Genomic DNA, 18,423 nt, shown 5'->3' on the forward strand with positions numbered 1-18,423 from the left:
ATAGAGAAAAATGTGGATTTACAAGGAATGTGGGTGACTATCTGCTGTACATGAGCACTTCTCACTCTACAAAAGGATTCACCTACTTTGTATGGTGTTCCTCCAGATCCAAGGGGAAGGGATGGGGGCAGGAGTGAGATTCAACGTCAGAAAATTTCGATATGGGCAAAAACGTGACCCGTCTACTGCAGAATGCTCAGCTCAAGGGGAAGCCTACTGAAGGAGAATGGTTCTCAGATGCCCATACTTTTGCTTTGCTCTCCTTTCCTGGGGCGGGGGGGGGGCGGGGGGGGGGGTCAGCCCCATCTAGGGTAGAACTGTGGTCAGAGGCTGCGGTCACCGACTGCGGTGTCCGGGCGCCACCTGGCGGTGTGTGCTGGGAATGTCAGGTCCGGACTCGCAGACCTCTGGACTCGCAGCTGTCCCCTAGCAGTCTTGTATCAATACCAGGACCCGCATGGGGATGAGCGAGTGTAAGCAGGGATCCTCATGAAATCTGCCGTCTCCAGGGGGAAGCCAGCTCTAGTCTCTGCAGCAACGGGGGCAGAGAAGCCATAGCTTCTGTGTGCGTGGGGCAACCTCAGAACTCACAAAATCCTGGCGTTCTCCCTGCTTCCTTGGCCTGAACTGAGAGGGGCAGAAGGAGCTGCTCTGAAGGGTGAGGGTGGGGGGGAGCAGTGGAGAAGGTGAGGAGACACTCTTGCAGAAGGCTGGGTGGTGCAGGACCAGAGACAGTGACCGGGGATGGAAGGGAGGGTCTGTGAGCGTGGAGGATGGAGGGGTGGAGGAATGTGTGTGTGTTGGAGGGGGGGGGGCTCTGCAGACAGAAAGGGTGAAAAGGGAAGGAAGCTGGGAATCATGTGGAGTATTGCCAGCGGGGCTGGGATGTGAGATCCGGGACGAAGAAGGGTGTCTCTGGGATAAGGGTGTTAGGGAAGAACTAGTGGGGGCTTGGGACCCCAAGGAGGAAGGGAGAAGGTGGGTCCTGGTGGAACGGGGATACACACAGTAGGTGCCTCAAAGGTGTGAAACCATGTTCACTAGATGAAATCACTGGGGAAGGGTGCGGGAGACAGGAGGGGAAACAGTGGGAGGCAGCCCCAGTCTCAGCTCAGCTCAGGTCTGCCCCTCTGCCCCACCCTCCCCTCCCCCATCCCTGCCACTCAACCTCACCTGCCCCCTGCCCTCTGCCTCCTCCCCTGTCCCCTGGCTCAGTGCACTGTCCTCTCCGGGCCTCCAGCCCTGCCCCGCGTCACGAAACCCTGCCCTCTCCTCACAGTCTTCAGCACTGCGGGCCCCAGGGGGACAGGGAGCGAGCTCCCCACCCCACACAGACATGCACACTCACACGCACACACACACACAGTGGACACGACACAAGTACACAGGGCTGCGGCTCCAGGACCCCAGAGGGCGCTGTATACTATCCTTGGCATTCAGGGCCCAGCCGGCACCTGAAACTGCCCTGGGTCAGGCCTCTCCTGGCCAGGCCGGGGCCAAACACCTCAGCCTCCCCTCTCCTGGGCCCAGGCCGAGGGGGCAGCCTCTCTCCACTCCAGGCACTGCCTTAAAGAAAACGGGGGACCGTGCCCACCTGGCGGGCCTCTGGAGGGAACTGCTTGTCTGTCTGCCTGCCTGTCTGGCTGTCTGGCTCTCACGACCTCCCCCACTTCTTTAGTATCAGCAAGTCAGGAAGGAAAGGGGCAAAGCAGGAAAATGGCTCCCAGAGCCCCTCCCCCAGAGCTGGACTGGCGGGGGATGGGGCTGGTACTTCCTAGAAATGGGGCCCAAGTGCTTTCCGGGACCCCTCCCTGGCCAAGCCGCAGGGTCCTCCCCTCACCCACGGCAGGGGGACCAGGCTGGGCGTTGTGCATAAAGTGGCGAGGGCGTGATGGGGACCCGGTCCCTCGGCCCCCTGGGCCTCCTCTGGCCCACTCAGGCCTTCAGCTGGTGCCACTGGGCCACGGGCTGCCGGGGACGGGCAATCATGTCCTTCCAGTGCTTCACCTCCCCAGGCCCGCTCTTCCAGGACAGGTAGATCTGGGGAGAGAGAGTGGCGGGGGCAGCATTAGTGGCTCACTCTGAGGCATTGTCCCCTGCCCCCACGAGGGGCTGACACTCCATCTCCACAGCTCCAAAACGGCCCCTCCCCTGGGACCGGGGGGGGGGGCCAGGGGGCTTCCTCAGGCAGGGACACTATGGGCCCTCAGGTGGGGCCCTATGTCCCAGAGCCCCACCACCCCCACCCCGGCCTTCCCCTGCCAGCCTGACCGACTTTCTTCTGGGAGCCAGGGCAGGCACGGCCCTTCCCAGTTAGACCTCCAACCTGTTTTGCAGCGGGCGGGGGCGGGGCGTAGGGGCGTTTAAGTGGGGGTGGGGGCAGTTGGCGTCCATGCTCTCCCCTCCCCCGAGGGTTGGGCACTATCTCTCCTTGACATGACCACTCCCGCCCCCTGGGCCTTGACTACACCCTGGGAGCTGAGCCTGGAGCTTTGCACACAGAGGCCATCAAGTCCCGTCCTGCGAGGCAGGTGTATTATCTCCATTTCACAGGTGGAGAAACTAAGGTGCGGAGCGTTAAGAGACTTACTGCAGTCCCAGGATTTATAAGTGGTGCCGAGGGATTTAAGCCCAGGCCTGGGGCTCGACACTCCCAGCCTGATCCCGTCGGCCTCTGTGTTAGGGGGTTCGCAGCCTTAGGGGGGGCCACACGCGTGATCCCCAGCTTGTGTGGGTGGCTGGCTACGGGGCTCCCTAAGCGACCTGGGCCAGAGCCAGGACAGACTCACCTCCGCCTTACTTCAGCCCACAGACAGCAGGGCTGCTTCAATGGGAGCTATAATTGGTATCTACGGAACTCCCTACTCCAAAAGGCTAAGCTGCAGAACAGCTCAGAAGTAGGTAACAGTTCCTTGGCCCAAGGCCCTCAGCCTGCGCCGGTCAAGGAGGGGCCAAGCAGGCCCCAGCCCCCACCCAGAACACACAGTCCTGCTGGGATTTGGGTGACCTGCTCCTGGAGATCTATCTCACCTGGAACCGTCTCACGGGTGACCACAGGTCCACCAGCTGTGCGCCCTGGGCCTCGCTAGACAGCAGGCAGGGCCGGCCCCCCTCTGCGAGGCTGCTGCTTCCCTCACCGCCAGCGGCTGCATTCTCCATCCCCTTCTGGGGGAGGGACGCCTCCACCTGGGCCCCCTTCCCTGTGGGGATTCTTCCTGTTTCCCCCACATGGGGCCAGGCCCCCCCCCACTCCGGCTCACCCAATGTCTGCCCTTGCCTGCTCCGGGCATCTCCCCTTCCTCTCTGCCCGCCCTGGTCCCGCACGGTTCCAGGTCAGACCTCCACATCTGAATGCACGCACGGGCCCTTCGTGGGGCGGTTTCAGAAGTGACTTTTATTGTAATAGTAGCCAACCTGCACGATCCGAGTGCCGTGCTACGACATGTCTCCCCTGTGTTCCTGAGCCCCCCAGCACGCTGCGAGGCTGGGGCTGTCCTGCTCAGTTTAAGGGGGCGGGGGATGAGGCTCAGGAAGGTTACGGCTGTCAGCAGCCAGAGCTGGGACCTGGACCCTGGCAGTCTCACTCCCAAACCCACCCTCCTAACACGGAACCTTAAAGAAGCACAGCAACGAACATTTCAGAGTAGCAACATGGAAGGCTGTATGGATGTCACGGGAGCACAGCCTGGAAAAACCCAAGGCCAGGCGCGGATGCGCTGGCTAATATACGAATAGGAGAGGCCACTTTTTACACGGAGAACATCCACCTATCGCAGCCACCCTTACACCGCCCTGTGAAGCGCTGCGGGGTGGGTATCGGCAGCTGCGTTTCACAGAGGAGAGTGCTGAAGCTCAGAGAGGCAGGTGACTTGCCCGAGGTCACACAGCCTCTTAGCAGCAGGGGAGGTGGGAAGTGCAGCCAGATGTCCGGCGTCTGCGGCTCCCCACACGGCCCCCCGCAGAGCCCGCCCTCTGCAGATGGGACCCTGGGCGACTCTGCTCGGAGGTCCTTCCCCTGAAGGTCTTTTTGGGATCCCAGGCAATTCCTCCTTCCATGTCCTCTCCCCGCTGCCTTTCCAGCTGTCTGTCTCAGCTGGCGGGTCCACAGGACGACACGGGGGGAATCCCGTCCTGTCCCCTCATATTCAGAGGTCCACAGCGGGGAAGGGACTGACCCCGTCTCTCCCACTGTGCGGCCCTGGGCTCAGCGGCTACCGCACCCCGCTGCTCCCTGGGAGCACACACCCTGGCCGGGCGCCCCTACCTTGCCGATGACGTCGTTGCGGCTGAGCTTGTCCTTGTCCATGACGGTGATGACGATGGTCGTCTCCCTCAGCTTCTCCGTGGGGATATCGAAGGCAAAGGACTCGTTGAAGATGGGGTTCAGGTTCCTCTTCATCGTCACCGTCTTCTTCTTCTCCACCCGCTTGTCCTTGTACATCAGCCACACCTTCACGTAGGGGTCTGGGAACCAGGGGGGGGAGGGGTCAGGGGAGCAGCGGGGTGGCTCCCCAGGATGCCCTTCTCCCTCCAGGGGTGGGAGCTGGGGCCGGAGGGGCTGTGTGCTTTCTGCAGAGGGCCAGGAGAGCCCCGGGCGAGCCTCAGGGGATCAGCGGGTGCAGGAGTGGGAGGGACCTCAGCCGTCACTCCTTCCTTCCTTCCTTCCTCCCGTGAACACGGACGAGGAAACGGGGCCCCAGAGAGGCCAGGTCCTGCCCGAGGTCGCAGACGAGGCGTGTCGGAGCTGGGGCTGGAAGCCAGCTCTCCCCACCGCAGTGTCCCCTTCCTCACCACTGTGGGACGGACAGAGCCCACGAGGACGCCAACCCACAGGCGGCTCCAAAGGGGGCCACGCCCACCCTCCAGGGGAGAGGAGTTGAGGCCGGAGAGGGGGTGGTGGGCGTGGGAGTCGGGGGTGATGGGGACAGTGTGGACCTGGCCGTCCCCACCCAGTGTGACACCCGTGTCCCCAGGACCTCCCCAGCCCGTCTGCCTCCTGCCTCCGGGAGCCCCAGAACCTGATGTGCCCCCGATGTCCATGGCTTTGAGGTTCCGAGCTTTGATGATGTTCACGATGATGGAGTTGGCAGAGGGGTTGTAGCAGAGAGACAGGAGCAGCTCCCCCCGGCTCCCCTGGGAGGCAAAGGGGACGGGTGAGGCCGGGCCACGCCTCCCGGCTCCCCGCAAAGGGGACCAGGGGCAGGAAAGGGTATCCAGCCCTCTGACCTGCCCCATAGTCCCAGGCACCCCTCCACCTCAACTTGGGTGCTTGCGCCCCCTCTGCCTGTCACCTCAGTCCTGCTTAGTCTTCCCTCCTCTGGCAGGTCTGTGCCCAGCCCCCTCCCTGAGCAGAGCCAGGTTCTTCGCCACAGCTCAGGTGGGTCCCCCGAGTGCCAGGCCCCGGTGCTGAGAGTGCTGGCGGGAGCTCCGCCCCCTCCAGGCTGCCCCTCTGCACCCCTCTGCACCCCTCTGCACTCCTGACCTTCCCGAGACCGAGGGGCGACCAGGCCCGGGTCTGTCGGCCCTGTCCGCCAGCTCCCCCCAACCAGGGGCCCACCGCTGGGGGCCTTACACTCCCATCGCTGCATGGCTTCAGATCCTTCCAGAAGGTCTGCATCTGGGTCAGGTCCACCTTGTTGAGGGGGATGGACACCTCCCCAATGGGGTCGTTGCGGCTGAAGCGGTCATAGTCCAGGACCTGGAGGTAGAGGACCCTCTGCACCACCTTCTCGTAGGGGAAACCTGAGGGACAGACAGTGCAGGCGACCAGTGGGACGGGGGGCCCCCTGGGGCCTGGGCGGCGGTTGGGGGGGGGGCTTCTGGGCAGGAAGGCCAGTGAGGAGGAGTGGGGCCGGCTCTGTCCCTGCAGGCTGCTGCCCGCCCAGCACAGCGGGCCACACCTGCATTCAGGCCCTCCTGAGGCCTTAGCCAGGACTGTCACTGCCTCATCTGTGTCTCGCTACGACGGTTCTCCGCGGTGGACGGCCTCCTGTCCTTTTGACGGGCAAGGAGACTGAGGCTCAGAGGGCTTGCATCACCTGCCCGAAGTCCCACAGATACCGCAGAGCAGAACCGGCACCATCCATTCATTCGCTCATTCATCTCGCCTCCACCTCTGGGGCTGGACTGCGGTCCCCTCGCTCTGTGGGCAGCCCTGCCGCCACCGATTGTCCTGAGGCAAGTCTGGGCACGCGGCCCAGCCCGAGGTGAGCAGGGCGGCCACACAGGAAGCCCTGGAGGGCCCCGCAGAGGGAAACGGCAAAGTCACCACCGTCCGAGTGGACGTGGGACCTGGGGCTCCGCACTTCCCTTCTCACCCTCCCCACACATCAGCCTGTCCTTCCGACCTTCCTCCCCGGATCCCACAGCTGTCCCCTTCTCCACCGTACCCTCCCTCCTCCACGCCACCGGCACCGCCGGCCAGCCGAGACAGTCACAAGAGTCTCCAAACCGCCCTCCCCGCGCGCTCACTTTCTGCTCCTGTCCATTCTCAACACCGTGGCCAGAGTGAGCTTTTAAAAATAGAAATCGCATCATAACACTCCTGCTTAAAGCCTCTCAGTGGCTCCCAGTGCACTTAGAATAAAAGCCGTGCGCTGAGCTCGCTCCCACAACTTGGCTGGCTGCGCTGGCCCGCTCGTCTTGGGACCACTCTCCACTCAGTGGCTGGGCTCCGGCCACCCCCCAACCCCCTGAGCCCCAGCCCCCTTCACTGCTTCTCCTGCTAGGCAGCCGGGCTGGCCCCCACCACACCCCGTCTCCACTTTCTCTCCTGGCATCCCGGCCAGGGTCAGGCCCCCTGTCCTGCATGCTGACGACATATTCCTTTGGCAGCTGACATCACAGGCTGCGATGGAGATTTATCTGTTTCCTTGAGCCTGACTCTCTCACCAGGCTAGGATTTCCAGGAAGGTATCTCGGTCCTCAACCACCGGATCTCAGCATCTAACGCTGTTTCTGGCACGTGGTAGGCACCCGATAAATATTTGTTAAGTGAATCGATAACTGAACAAGTAAGTGCCGGTGCAATGGCCCGATGGAGCCGCGGGTGTGGGCTGTGTGGAGGGGGAGCTGCGGCTGGAGGGGGAGCCAGGGAAGGAGCTTGGATGGGAGGGATGGGCCAGGTCCCAGGACTCCAGGGGATGGTCTGAAGCTGGAGCTGTTGGACCCTGGGGGGAGGGGCCGGCCTGGGAGGTGCAGGGCACACAGACCAGCCTGGGGGCCTGCGGGGATCAGACCCTGAACCAGGGTAGGAGCAAGAAGGAGAGAGGACACCACACCTCAGCCCAACTGATGGAGAGGGTGAGCTCTGGGGGATTCTAGCGCCATCAGCCAGAGACGCTAGGAGCGCAGAGGAGCCTCAGACAGGAGCAGGTGCACTAGAAGATGACGTCCTATGTTCCTTGGACATCTGGCCTCATATCGAGGGGGACTGTATCAGCTTGGAGTACTCCAGGGACCTTGCCCAGGTGGCCCTTGGCATCTCTTCAGGTGACTTGCATGACAAGTGTTCTGGCAATGCTGCAGGTTCCAAGAGGCCCTTGCACTTGAAGAGTTAGCTCTGTTCAACGCCAGAGGAGGCAGGCTCCTATTTGGCAAACTCCTATTCATCCATCACAACCCATCCCGAATGGCCCTTCTTCTGGGAAATGGTCTTCAGCACCACCCGGGGGAGCTCATACTGGTGCCTGCAGCACCTGTCACGCAGTGCATGGCCTAATTATTTACACATCTCCACGTCTCTGTCCTCCATTCGACCAGCAATGCCACCATTCTGTTCTTCGCCCCCAGTGCCCAGAAAGTGCCTGGCCCAGAGTTAATGCTAGAAGGTTCACGAAGGGAACAGTGGATTAGGGCTGTTCCCATAAGCCTGACCCCACTAACTGGCCCCACGCACCTCTGGATGGCTGAGCCTCTTGCTGGCTGCGCCATCTCTAAACCGACCCCCACGCTCCCCTGGGGAGGAGGAAGGTCCAGAAACACAGGAGCACCCACTAGCTCACCCTCAATGGTTTATTTGGTGGGAGAGCTGGCTGCTGCCTTGCAGAAGGGGTGGGGTGCCAGATCACTGGGACACCAGGTGGAAGAGAGTCCCCGGGGTGCATACCGAAGGTTCCGGAGAGCCAGGGCCCTGGGATTTGCTCTCACTGGTGGAACAGGGCTGTTGGGCGTTGTTCCCGTGCATCTGGGGGGCACTGTGGTGAGCACAGAGAGGCTCGGGAACTTGCTCCACATCACACAGCTGGTAAGTGGCAGAGCTGGGATTCAAACTCAGGAAGCCTGGGCCCTACATACCCTGTGCTCTTAATCACTACCCTGTGGTCGCTCCAGGTGCTCCCCCTGCAGAGGCTGTGGGTGCCTCCCTCCTTCCTGCCCTCCTGAGATGAGTCCTGTGTTTGAGCCGAAGGCCCGGGGGCAGCCCAGCTCTCCTCCTGAGCCTCTGGCTGTGAGGCCGGCTCCACCCAGCGCTCTGGCCTCATCCCAGGTCGACATGGCACGCAGCAGGTTAACTGGGCAGGGCACGAGCTGCGAGGGCCTTGTGTGTGTATGTGTCTGCACACGTGCTTGTGTGCCTGTGGTCACGTGTATACAGGTATGTGGTGGGGTGGGGTGATCATGGGGGGGAGACAGGCCCTGGGTGGGCGGGGGCAGCACCAGCCTCACCTTCAAAGAGGAAGGTCTCGTTCCAGTGGGGGTTCAGGTTCTTCCTCTTCACCTTGGTCTCCAGCTTGTGCTTCTTGTCTGGCAGCAGGTAGATCTTGACAAAGGGGTCGCTGGTGCCGCTGAAGTCCTTGGCCGGCAGCTCCTGGGCCTTCATGATCTTCACGGTGAGCGTGGACTCCTGGAAGTTGTAGCCGACGCTGAACTGGATCCGGCCCAGGTTCTCTCGGCTGCAGCCCTCGTGGGCCTCATCCTCCTCAGAGCCTGGGGAGAGCTGCGGGCAGGGCAGAGGCCGGCAGGCAGCGTTGGGGGGGTTCTGCTTCCCCAGAGCCCCCCCCACTGCAGCCCAGCACAGTTAGGAGGCCCCTCTGTGCCCCAGGCCAGGCCAGCCCGGTGGCTGAGAGAGCTGCACTCTTCCCAGTCACCATGGGGGGCTGGGGAGGCCCGCCCCACACTCACACCCAGGTGAGGACGCTGAGACACAGGGCAAGTGCCTGGGAAAGGCTCACACAGGGAGGGAGGGCGGGGCCAGCCCCTGTCTCCTGAACCCCAGGGCAGCACACACCTCCCTCCCCAGCCTCCCCGGACGCCCCGGGTCTGCTGCCCTCTTTGCTCCGACACAGGCCGCCCTCGCCTCCGCGGTCACCCCTGAGCTGGCTCGCCCTGGGCTCCCTCCTCCAGCTTCCCACCCTCCCACAGCTCTGCGGGGCGTTTTTGTGTGTTTTGTGAAACACACCAACCCAGGAAGCTGGGCTGCCAAACCGAGGAGGGAGATTGTTCACGTCTCAAAAGAACGGGCCGTGATATTTCTCCGGAAAGTGACTTCCTCAGAGTTCTGAGGGAGATGTGATTTATAAAATGAGAAGAGGTGAGTTTTCAGAAGCGATGCCTACGTGCGTAAGGCAGGGGCATGACAAACACAGAGTCCCGGGCCCGAGGCGCTGGGAACCTGAGGTGACCGGGTTTGGGGACCTGGGGGATGGGCAGCAGAGTTGTTGAGAAGATGCCTCTGAGCGCTGCACAGCTTGCTGAGGACCGTACCCCACGCAGCCCCCGCCCCTCAGGGGCCCCACTTGGGCTGACCCGGCCACCGACAGATATGCGGATGGGGGTTGGGGTGCACGGGCGTCTCACTCCCAGGCTGACACTGAGGCAGGAAGCAGCTGGGGGCGGGTCTCCCATCCAAGCCTTCTCAGCGGTGGCTGCTCACTGGGAATATCTGGGTAGGCCCTAGAACACGGCCCACTGCTGGCCACCTGGGTGCCACCCTGTACCCCGCCCCCCAACCAGGAGGTCCATATGGCCCTTCTTTCCTCCCGGAGAGGTGGCCCCAAGCTCTGAAATACTAAATAATGCAGGTGATAAGAATATGTCTAGTGTGCACCTGCCACGGCAAAAGACTCTTACATCACCTTCTTACCTATCCCTGACAACAGCGGCAAAGCGGTTATCACCACTCTTGCTGAGGAGACTGGCTCAGAGAGGCTGAGTCACATGCCCAAGACTGCACAGCAGTGTGAACCCTCTCTGGCTGGAAGGCCCACTCTTTCTACCAAAACAGGTCCACAGCCCAGGGTAATGTTGGGTACCCCCCCACGCCAGCGAGGACGCAACTGCCCCAGGTGAGAAGCATCCAAGTCATACAAATAATAGGATCTGCCACGTGCCTGGCCCTGCCCTGTGCCGGGCGCCTGGCCCTCACACTCCCTGGCCACCATGAGCACCCTTCCAGCTCTCCTCACTGTCACTCTCATTTCCCGCCTGGAGCTGGGAAGGGGCTGGGCGGCCCGCCACGACCCTCTTCCTCACAGTGGAAGAGGGTCCCTCCGGTCCCTGCCCGCTGCCCGCCCCCACTGGCCTATCCAGGCATCCCTGCAAGCTCCACCCCACGGGCCCTGAGAGAGCGGCTTCCCTACCCAGACCCAGTCCCCCCCCCCACCTGCTCCTTCCCTCTCCAGGCCCCTGTGAACTCGGTTTCTGTGTCCACAGAATGGGACCGTGAGACCTAGCTTGTGGGGTTCCTGGGAGGGTTAAACAAACGGGTTCTGGCCCCTGCCACGGTGCTGCTCTGCGGTCTGGGCCCTGCCACTGCTGCCCTGGGGCCTGCCAAGACCTCTAGTCCCTTCTCGCTCCTCCCACAGTTGGGGCGGAGTCCCTGGTGACTGGAGTCCAGGTGGCCCCAGCCCCACCTGACGGCTCTCCGGTCACTTGGCTCTTGGCTCCCCAACAAGATGGCCTGGGAGTGGGGGTGGGGTGGGCCAAGTGGGCTTCACCATGGAAGCAGGCAGTGAGTTTGTGCTGGCTTCCAGCCCTGGAGCCCTAATTAACCAGCTGGGGCAGCTCCAAGAGCTGTTTCCAAGGCAACTGGGCTGGCCACCCCCACCACGCCCCAGGGGAGGTGCTGTCTGAGCCCCTGCTCAAGTAGAAGCCTCCAAAAGCATTTGAGTAGCGTTATGGTGGGGTGACTCGGGTTCGGGCAGGGGTGTGGCCCAGCCTCCCCTCTGACCCTTCTTCCTCTGGCCAGCTGTGGGTGCCCCCACTCCTTTTCCTGACCCTCAGCTCCCGACAGCCTGGGGCCGGGAGATCAGACAGAGGTTTACTTCTGGCCTGCTTGGCTGCTGCTAATGACCTGCCTTTGGCTGGGCAATAGGGCCTGCCTGCCTTTCTCTGAGGGTCCTGTGAAGGGGCTGGAGGCCTGTACTCCCTCCCTCTGCCCAGGCTGGCGGCCCCTCCCTGGGAGCCGCAAGGGGCAGGCAAGCTGGCTGGGAAAGGACTGTCCCTTCTGGGAACCTGGCTACTGGGGAGCGGTGCAGCTATTGCAGAGAATGTGCAGAAAGACAGGACGGCCTGTGGCGATGGCCTGTGCAGAGAGGGCAATGGCCGAGCCATCCGCATGGGTAAAGGACAGATGAGACGGTCAGGGAGAGCCAGGCACGCGAGGGCCTGCAGGGCAGGGCACAGGGGAAAGGTGAGGAGGCCCAAGGAAGACCCGACCTGGAACAGGGAAAACCTGATGCTACAATCTGCACCCAAGGGAAACGCAGACCCTGAGACCCACCTCAGGCCTGAGGCCAGGGGGTCTGCATTTTAACAAGATCCCTGGGCTGGGCTAGAAAGCATGGTGGGGTGGGCGTGCGGGTGGATGGCTAGGCCAACTGGAATCCTAAATGGCAAGGGGTGGGGCCTAGGGGCTCCGGGGGCCTCAGGGAGGGTGGGGGCTGCGGGGCCAAGGCAGTGGGCAAGGGAACTCTGGATGGAATGGTGTCTGTACTGGCAAGGGCCCGAGAGCCACCCCACCCCCTCCTTTTCTCTGTGGGAGGGGAGCCCAGTCCAGGGAGGGGAGGGGACTTGTCCCAGGTTACGTCCAGCAGGAGCACAGCTGGCACTGGGTTCCCACTCTCACACCCTCCCCAAGCCCCCCTGGGGCTTCTGAGCTACAACAGCTGCACTGACTCCTGCCAGGCCTTTGGAAAACATAGGCGGGGCAAATGGCTGTGACTCGTTGATGCTGCCACCAGGGGGCAAAATGTGAAAGCCCCCACCAACTGCCTGGGTGAAAAAAATGCCCCAGAATCCCAGGGCTGGGATCCTGGTGGGGTGAGGTATGGACAGGAAAACTGCAGCACCCACAGTTCCTGCTCTCCTGTTCTCGCTGGCCCAAGGCAGTGGGGGATGGGAAGGCCTTTGGGACGCGGGTTCGAGGCCTGCTCCAGAGGCAGCTCTGCCTCAGACCTCTGCCCAAGGGGGTGCCCCTCTGGGAAATGAGGCACCTCCTGTCTCTGGTCCTCTGCCCACTGGCCCTTCCTTCGAGGACCATGAAGCCCTCTCCCGTGAGAAGGTTTTCTCAGGCCCCTGTTCAGCCCGGAAAGATGCTGGAGGAGGGCAGTGTTCCTATTTCCACTTGACCAGTGAGGAAACTGAGGCAGGAGAGCCCGTTCTCATGAAATAGCTGGGCATCACGCTGGTGCCCCTACCTGAGTGGACGGCCCCCACGCTGTCCCCAGTTTCTGTACATGCAGCACCCCCCCATGCCCCCCGCCCAGCTGCTGTGTGGGCCCCCGGCCGCCCCCTACCCTCCTCACCATGAGCATCTCGCTGGTGAGGGAGTTGACGAGGTCCGAGACGGAGGAGCGGGGCTCGGTCCGGCGGTCCGACTCGTCGTGAGGCGTCTGGCTGGGCACGGGGGCCGTGGTCACCGCCTTCCCTCCTGCAGGCAACCTGGGGGCAGGGTGGGGTCCCGGGTGAGCGGGACTGGAGGTGGGCGGGGCTGGCAGGGCGCCACGGCCTGGGCGGTGGTGGCAGGACCTTCTCTGAGACCTGAGCAGCTGCCACCTCCTGCAGGTCGGCAGGACCTGTGCTCCTGTGCTCAGGGAGGTCTGGCTCCCATCCCCCTACCCGTTCCAGCGCAGTCAGCCTTGGCCGCCCCTGTATATGCTGTATGGGGGGGGGGTCCTCCCACTCCACCTATTCCCCAGAAAACCCCCACCCCTCACTCACAACTTGCCTGGCGGTCTCCGAGTGTGCCTCCCTCCCCAGAGGCCCCCGGCATCCCTGCCCGCCCCAGCCGGGGAGGGGAGGCTGCGGGGTGGGTGTCCAGGTGGCCTCTCTGCATCATTACCCTCCGCAAACACACCCCGAGTGCCTATCTCCCGGATGCCCCACCTGTGTTTGTTCGGGCTCAGCCAGCACACAGGTGCCCTTCGGGCACCAGGCTGACCAGGTGAGGTCAGCACCAGTGTCCACACAGCTCTGTCCAGCAGAACGTTCTCTGGTGACAGCAGTGGTTTATCACCTGTGCTGCCCACGGGTGGCCACGGAGCATTTGCAATGTGGCCGGTGCGACTGAGAACTGAGTTTTTCATTTGGTTTGACTGAAACTCACTTAGAGTTAAATAGCCACCTGTTGGGTAGGGTAAGCCGTCACCCTTGGCTCTTCAGTCCCCACCCTCTCCCGGCTCGGAGGCCTGCACACTTGAGAAGGCTCTCCCTCAGGGTTGGAGAAAGATGGGGTACCGCCCAGAAACCCCTGATCTGACCGTTCCACGAGAGGCCCTGTCTGCACCCCAACTCCACACTGTTTCCAGGGAGCCAGACGGTCTGGCCCAGCAGCTGGGTGGTGAGCCCAGGCTCCGTCTCACTGGGCTCAGGAAGGGGGACTAAAAGCCTGTCCAGGGACCAGCTTGGAACATCCCATGAGGAGGAGAGATGGGGCAGGCAGCATGGAGGAGACCGGGACACTGGCAGCGTGGGGCTCGGGACAGGCTACAACGGAACAGCTTTGAGAGGGCCAGAGCCAGACGTGGAGGCCACACAGGCTGGACACAAGCCACGGCCCTTGGTACGGACCAGCCACCAGCACACAATTGGCCAAGACAGACACAGACAGACATGCACGGAATAGGCCAGGTCCTGGAAGGGAGACACCAGAATGCACGGAATAGGCCAGGTCCTGGAGGGGAGACACCAGGACCCAACACACAGCAGGGTGCGCGTGCGCACAAACACACCCACACAAGTGCACAGAAGCCCGACTGACACTCAGGGGACAGGGAGAGAGTGGCACAGGCGACAGGCAGGTCGACCAGAGCAGCAAGGTGACACCCGCCCAGGGGTACACACACATTGAGCCCAACAGGAAACCCAAGGCGGGGGGAGGCCCGAGCATGCCAAGGTGTGCTGGTGCGTGGGGACGGACTGCAACAGGAGAGCAGGGCGCAGTCTCAGGGACTCGCACCCTGACGACCGGGCGCCGTGAGAACTGGGCCTTGCCTGGACGACACGGAAACGCCCCCGCCCAACGCGGGCACTCGAGGGCGCCCCTCCCAGAGGCGCGGCCACAGCAGAGCACGCACGCACGCACACGGACACACCTGGGCAGACACACACATACACACACACACACGCACACATGGGCGCACACACGGACACACGGGCGGGCACGTGCTCACGCAGGCAGGCACGGGGAGGAAGAGGAGACTGAAATAGCTGGAGAGGTAAAGTCAGGTTAAAAATAGAGGGTAGAGGAGGAGAGAGCGGAGATTGACTGCTGAAGGTATGAGAAAGTCAGAGTTATTTTGGCCACACCACTGCATCAGCACAGCTGCAAAGCAGCCTGGGAAAAGATGGTCAGCGCCACGGAAGCTACTGGAGGTTACAGGACAGAGAGAGACAGAGAGACAAGCGCACAGAGAGGCGGAGGGAGAGGCGGAGGGGCCCGTCACCGGCCCAGGGGCATCCCTGTGAGGAGCAGATGGGAGGAAGGATGGGGGGAGAGAGAGAGGCCAAGAAAGGTTAGTTGGAGACGAGCGAAGGAGGCTGCAGGGTGCACGAGGGGACAAAGAGGAGCGAGGCGCCGAGAGGACAGGCAGAGAGGAGGCGGGGGCACACACCGCAACAGGAGGGACACGGTGACTTTGGGGCAAGGAGAGCGATGGGGGGGCGGTCAGGTCCTGGCCTGGGCCCCTGGCCCACCGCGGTGGGGGCGGGGCCATGATGGAAACCATTTGGATCCCAAGCAGCAGTGGTGAAAGGGATGGCTGACAGCATGAGGTGGGGATGGTGCAGGGCGGATGGGTGAAGGTGCAGTGGGGGGCGTGTGAGTGCCAGGGGCCGCCTTGGCCTCCCTCCCTCCCTCCCTTCCTCCCGGGCCCAAGATCAATCTGAAGTCGTTGGGACCCAGGGCACTGAGGCCCAGGGGCCGGGAGATCCTGCACAGGGGGCTTCCCAGCCACCAAGAATCCTGGGAGTAGGGACAGGGACCCACCCCTTCCGTCTTCGAGTTTCTTGCTAGACGCACCCCCATTTCTCATGGGACCTGAAGGGGCCGCTCTTCCCACCCCTACCCCAGGGTCCTCCTGTCCCCCTGGAGCCTTGCGCTAACAGACCCTGGGGGCAGAAAGTCCTCCCCAACGACAGCCAAGGGCCCCCCAGCCCTGATCCCGGAGACGGGGTGGAAAGGCGGGCAGTGGGTCTGGAGACAGAAGCCGAAGAGGAAGGGACAGCTGACCTACGACTAACACTCCAAGGTCCCAGGAGCCGGGGGCCCAGAGGGCTGAAGCCCTAAGGCAGGCGCCTGGTGCCCAGGGGGTGGGGCCGGTGCCAGCCCTGGGGTGGGCAGAGTGCTGGAGAGGAGGCGCTGGGGTATGGACGCCCTTGCAAGCTCCCCGGAGGCCATGAGAAATGAGCGCCAGGATGGATGGGGGTGACCGGCTGGGAAGAGCGTGGGGCCACTCGGAAAGTCAGGCTGGGTCCGGTGAGGGCCCCGAGGCCGGCACCGCCACGCCCCCTTTCCCAGAAAGGCGGGGTGGGGGGGGGGAGCTGAGGCAATGATCAGAAAGGATGGCGGTGTCATAATGTGGGGTGAGGCCTAAGTGGCAAAGAGGTAAAAATAGGCCGGGGGGGGGGGGGGGCGGGGTGAAGATGGAGCCGGTTAATTAACACATGGGTGATGTGAAATCTCGTTTCCAGCCTGCATCTGCTGCCTCACACTTCACACCTTTCCAGGCAAGGGCCCGGGTGCTCCGCAGGCTTTCTGAGCCCGACCCCCACCCCTGCAGCCTCCCGCCCGCCCACCCTCTGCTGCTGGCCCTGGGCCCACGGCCCTCAAGCCTGCCCGTAGCCCCAGCCTAGGAAGCCAGGACTTCTGTAGCGCCAGGTGAGTCGGGGTGGCGGGCTCTGTTCCTTCCAGACCCCAGGGCTCGGGCTCCGGGTGGGATACCACCTGTGTCACCGAGTGACAGAGCTGGTCCCCCCTCCCCTCCTCACCCCCACTCTGTGGGGGACTTCAGCTTTGCCCAACACACACATGCAACTGTAGCCCTGGACGGGAAGACATGAGAGGGCTGGTCCCCAGAAGCCACCGGAGGGCCAGGCAGGTCAGCGGTCTCGCTGGGCCCACCCTTCCCTAACCCCCAGGCCCCTGGCAGCAGCCTGGGACCGTCCCTTCCTGTACCTGAGGGCCTCGCAGGGAACAGGTGCCAGGGTCCCTGCCTGGCTGGTGGGACCTGACAAGTGTCCAGCCTGAGGGCCTGTCCCCTCATGAGAAACTTAGCGTGTCTGAGCTGCAAAGGGCCACCCCATCCAACCCTCCCACTGATAGACAAGGAACCAGTGGCCCAGGAGGGGCCGGGACAGGCTGAACCGGAGCTAGAAGGCGGGGTCCTGGCCGCCGGGCCACACGCTGTCCTGTATGCAGCTCAGGGCTTCAGGCTGAGGAGAGGCAGACCTGGCCAGAGTGAGGGGCCCTCCTCCCACGAGCACGGGCGTGTGGCCGGGTGAGCGGGGGGCCACCAGACCAGACGCAGGATCACCCCGCCTTCCTGGTGCTGCTGGAGCCTGGGCCTTCCAGCTCTCCCCGTCCCCTTCGCCACGAGAATGCTCCATGCCCTCCCTGAGATGGGGGCGTCCGGAGATGCTTCCCTGAGCCCCCCGGTGGCCGAGGCTGTGGCCGGTCAAATGCCCAGCCCCCTGTGTAGCCTGCGCTGTGGCCACAGGGGCTATCACTGGTCCCCACGGGGCCCTGAAGCCAGCGGCTGGGCTCCCAGTGACAGGTTCCTCTTGGCCCCTCACCCCGGCCCCTCCTCTTGGTACCTCAGGTTCAGGGTCTGCCTCCCTGGTTCTTTCTGGCCACCGGGCCCTTCCCCTGCCCCAGACCCTTCCCCACCAGGGACTCTTCTTCCACCAGCGTGCAGCAGCTGGCCACACCTGTGCAGCAGGGGGTGCGACCATCGCCCCAGCAGGGCCTCCAGGCAAGAGGGAGGTTGGGGTGGCGGGGATGAGGGAGAACAGGCTGGCGCCCCTTCCCTGACATCCCCCCCGGCCCACCAACCACCGAAGAAACTGGGATTTCTGGGTCAGGGCAGAGATGAAAGATGAGGGGGCAGCGGGAGGGAGCCAAGCGGGAGAATGGGGCAGAAAGGCTGGCTTGCTCCGGGCGAGGGCAAGCATGCCCGGGGAGCAGGCTTGATCCAGAATGGTCCCAGGACGGCCGCACTGGCCTCAGACCCGAGAAGCACCACCAGGGTGGCCGTGTGGGAGGGCGCCGGCTGGGGTGGGGGGGTGGGGGGGCAGTCCTGCCGCTCCAGCATCCGTGGAAGGCACCGCCACCTCTTCCAGCAGCAGCCGGGCCGGTCGAGGCGGGCAGCCTCTCTGCGCATCCTTCTCTGCGCCGCGGCAGGCCCTCGCCTGAGCGCGTACCTCTTGTCCCCCTGAGCGTTCTGGTTCTGCTGGGTTCCTGGGTTTTGCAGGTCAGGGATATTGGCAAAGTCATCCTGTTCCGAAAGCCCTAAGACCAAGGATAGCACCACCATCCGGCCTTCCCTGCCCGGGGTGGGCAGCCCGCCAGCCGGGGGAAAAGGAGGAGGCCCCACGGACGGGGGCAGGGAGGGGAAGGAGAGAGAGACAGAGACAGAGACAAAAAGAGAGAAGAAACAAGCGTAAGAAACGGGCCCTGCAGGAGAGAAACCGAACTTCAGCACTGTCAACAGCTGTAGAGCAGAGCAGGGGGCGGGGAGGGAGGCGGGCAATGGAGGACGGGGCGGATGTCCACGGTCTGAGACCCAGCGAGCCTGGGCCGGGGGGGGGGGGGGGGGCAGGGGGTGGCGGGGCAGAGCGAGATTCTCCGAAGAGAAAAGGGGAAGGGGGTCAGGCAGAGGCCTGCTGAGAATGGCCTGGGACAGGGACTCCCTGAGGGGACCTTGGGGGAAGGCTGAGGGGAGTGGAGCCCGGGCCCTGAGACGTGGCAGACTTCCAAAGGCTAATTCG

General features: G+C 63.4%; 1 protein-coding gene and 1 long non-coding RNA gene across 12 annotated transcripts in view; one reads left to right on the forward strand and one right to left on the reverse strand.

Annotated features, from left to right (window-relative positions):
* Positions 1–930: 930 nt before the first annotated feature.
* LOC118501368 lies at positions 931–14,919 on the forward strand. Its single transcript, XR_004904012.1, has 3 exons — positions 931–1,063; positions 13,509–13,514; positions 14,906–14,919. It is a non-coding gene; the product is annotated as an uncharacterized LOC118501368 (long non-coding RNA).
* Positions 1,070–18,423, reverse strand: part of SYT7 (synaptotagmin 7) — a 58,113-nt gene continuing 40,759 nt past the window's right edge. For 5 of the 11 annotated variants that reach the window (XM_036029546.1, XM_036029541.1, XM_036029542.1 and 2 more), the window contains 7 exons: positions 17,857–17,979; positions 12,744–12,879; positions 8,665–8,935; positions 5,573–5,742; positions 5,019–5,133; positions 4,265–4,464; positions 1,070–2,040 (listed from right to left, as the gene is read on the reverse strand). In XM_036029546.1, coding sequence (XP_035885439.1) covers positions 1,936–2,040; positions 4,265–4,464; positions 5,019–5,133; positions 5,573–5,742; positions 8,665–8,935; positions 12,744–12,879; positions 17,857–17,979 — 1,120 coding nt within the window. In that variant the 3' untranslated portion in view covers positions 1,070–1,935. The remainder of the gene's footprint in view (positions 2,041–4,264; positions 4,465–5,018; positions 5,134–5,572; positions 5,743–8,664; positions 8,936–12,743; positions 12,880–17,856; positions 17,980–18,423) is intronic. The other 6 variants (XM_036029548.1, XM_036029545.1, XM_036029540.1 and 3 more) reach the window with 3 other exon arrangements.

Source organism: Phyllostomus discolor, chromosome 6, assembly GCF_004126475.2.
Source record: "Phyllostomus discolor isolate MPI-MPIP mPhyDis1 chromosome 6, mPhyDis1.pri.v3, whole genome shotgun sequence".
In the NCBI taxonomy this organism is placed as follows: Eukaryota; Metazoa; Chordata; class Mammalia; order Chiroptera; family Phyllostomidae; genus Phyllostomus; species Phyllostomus discolor.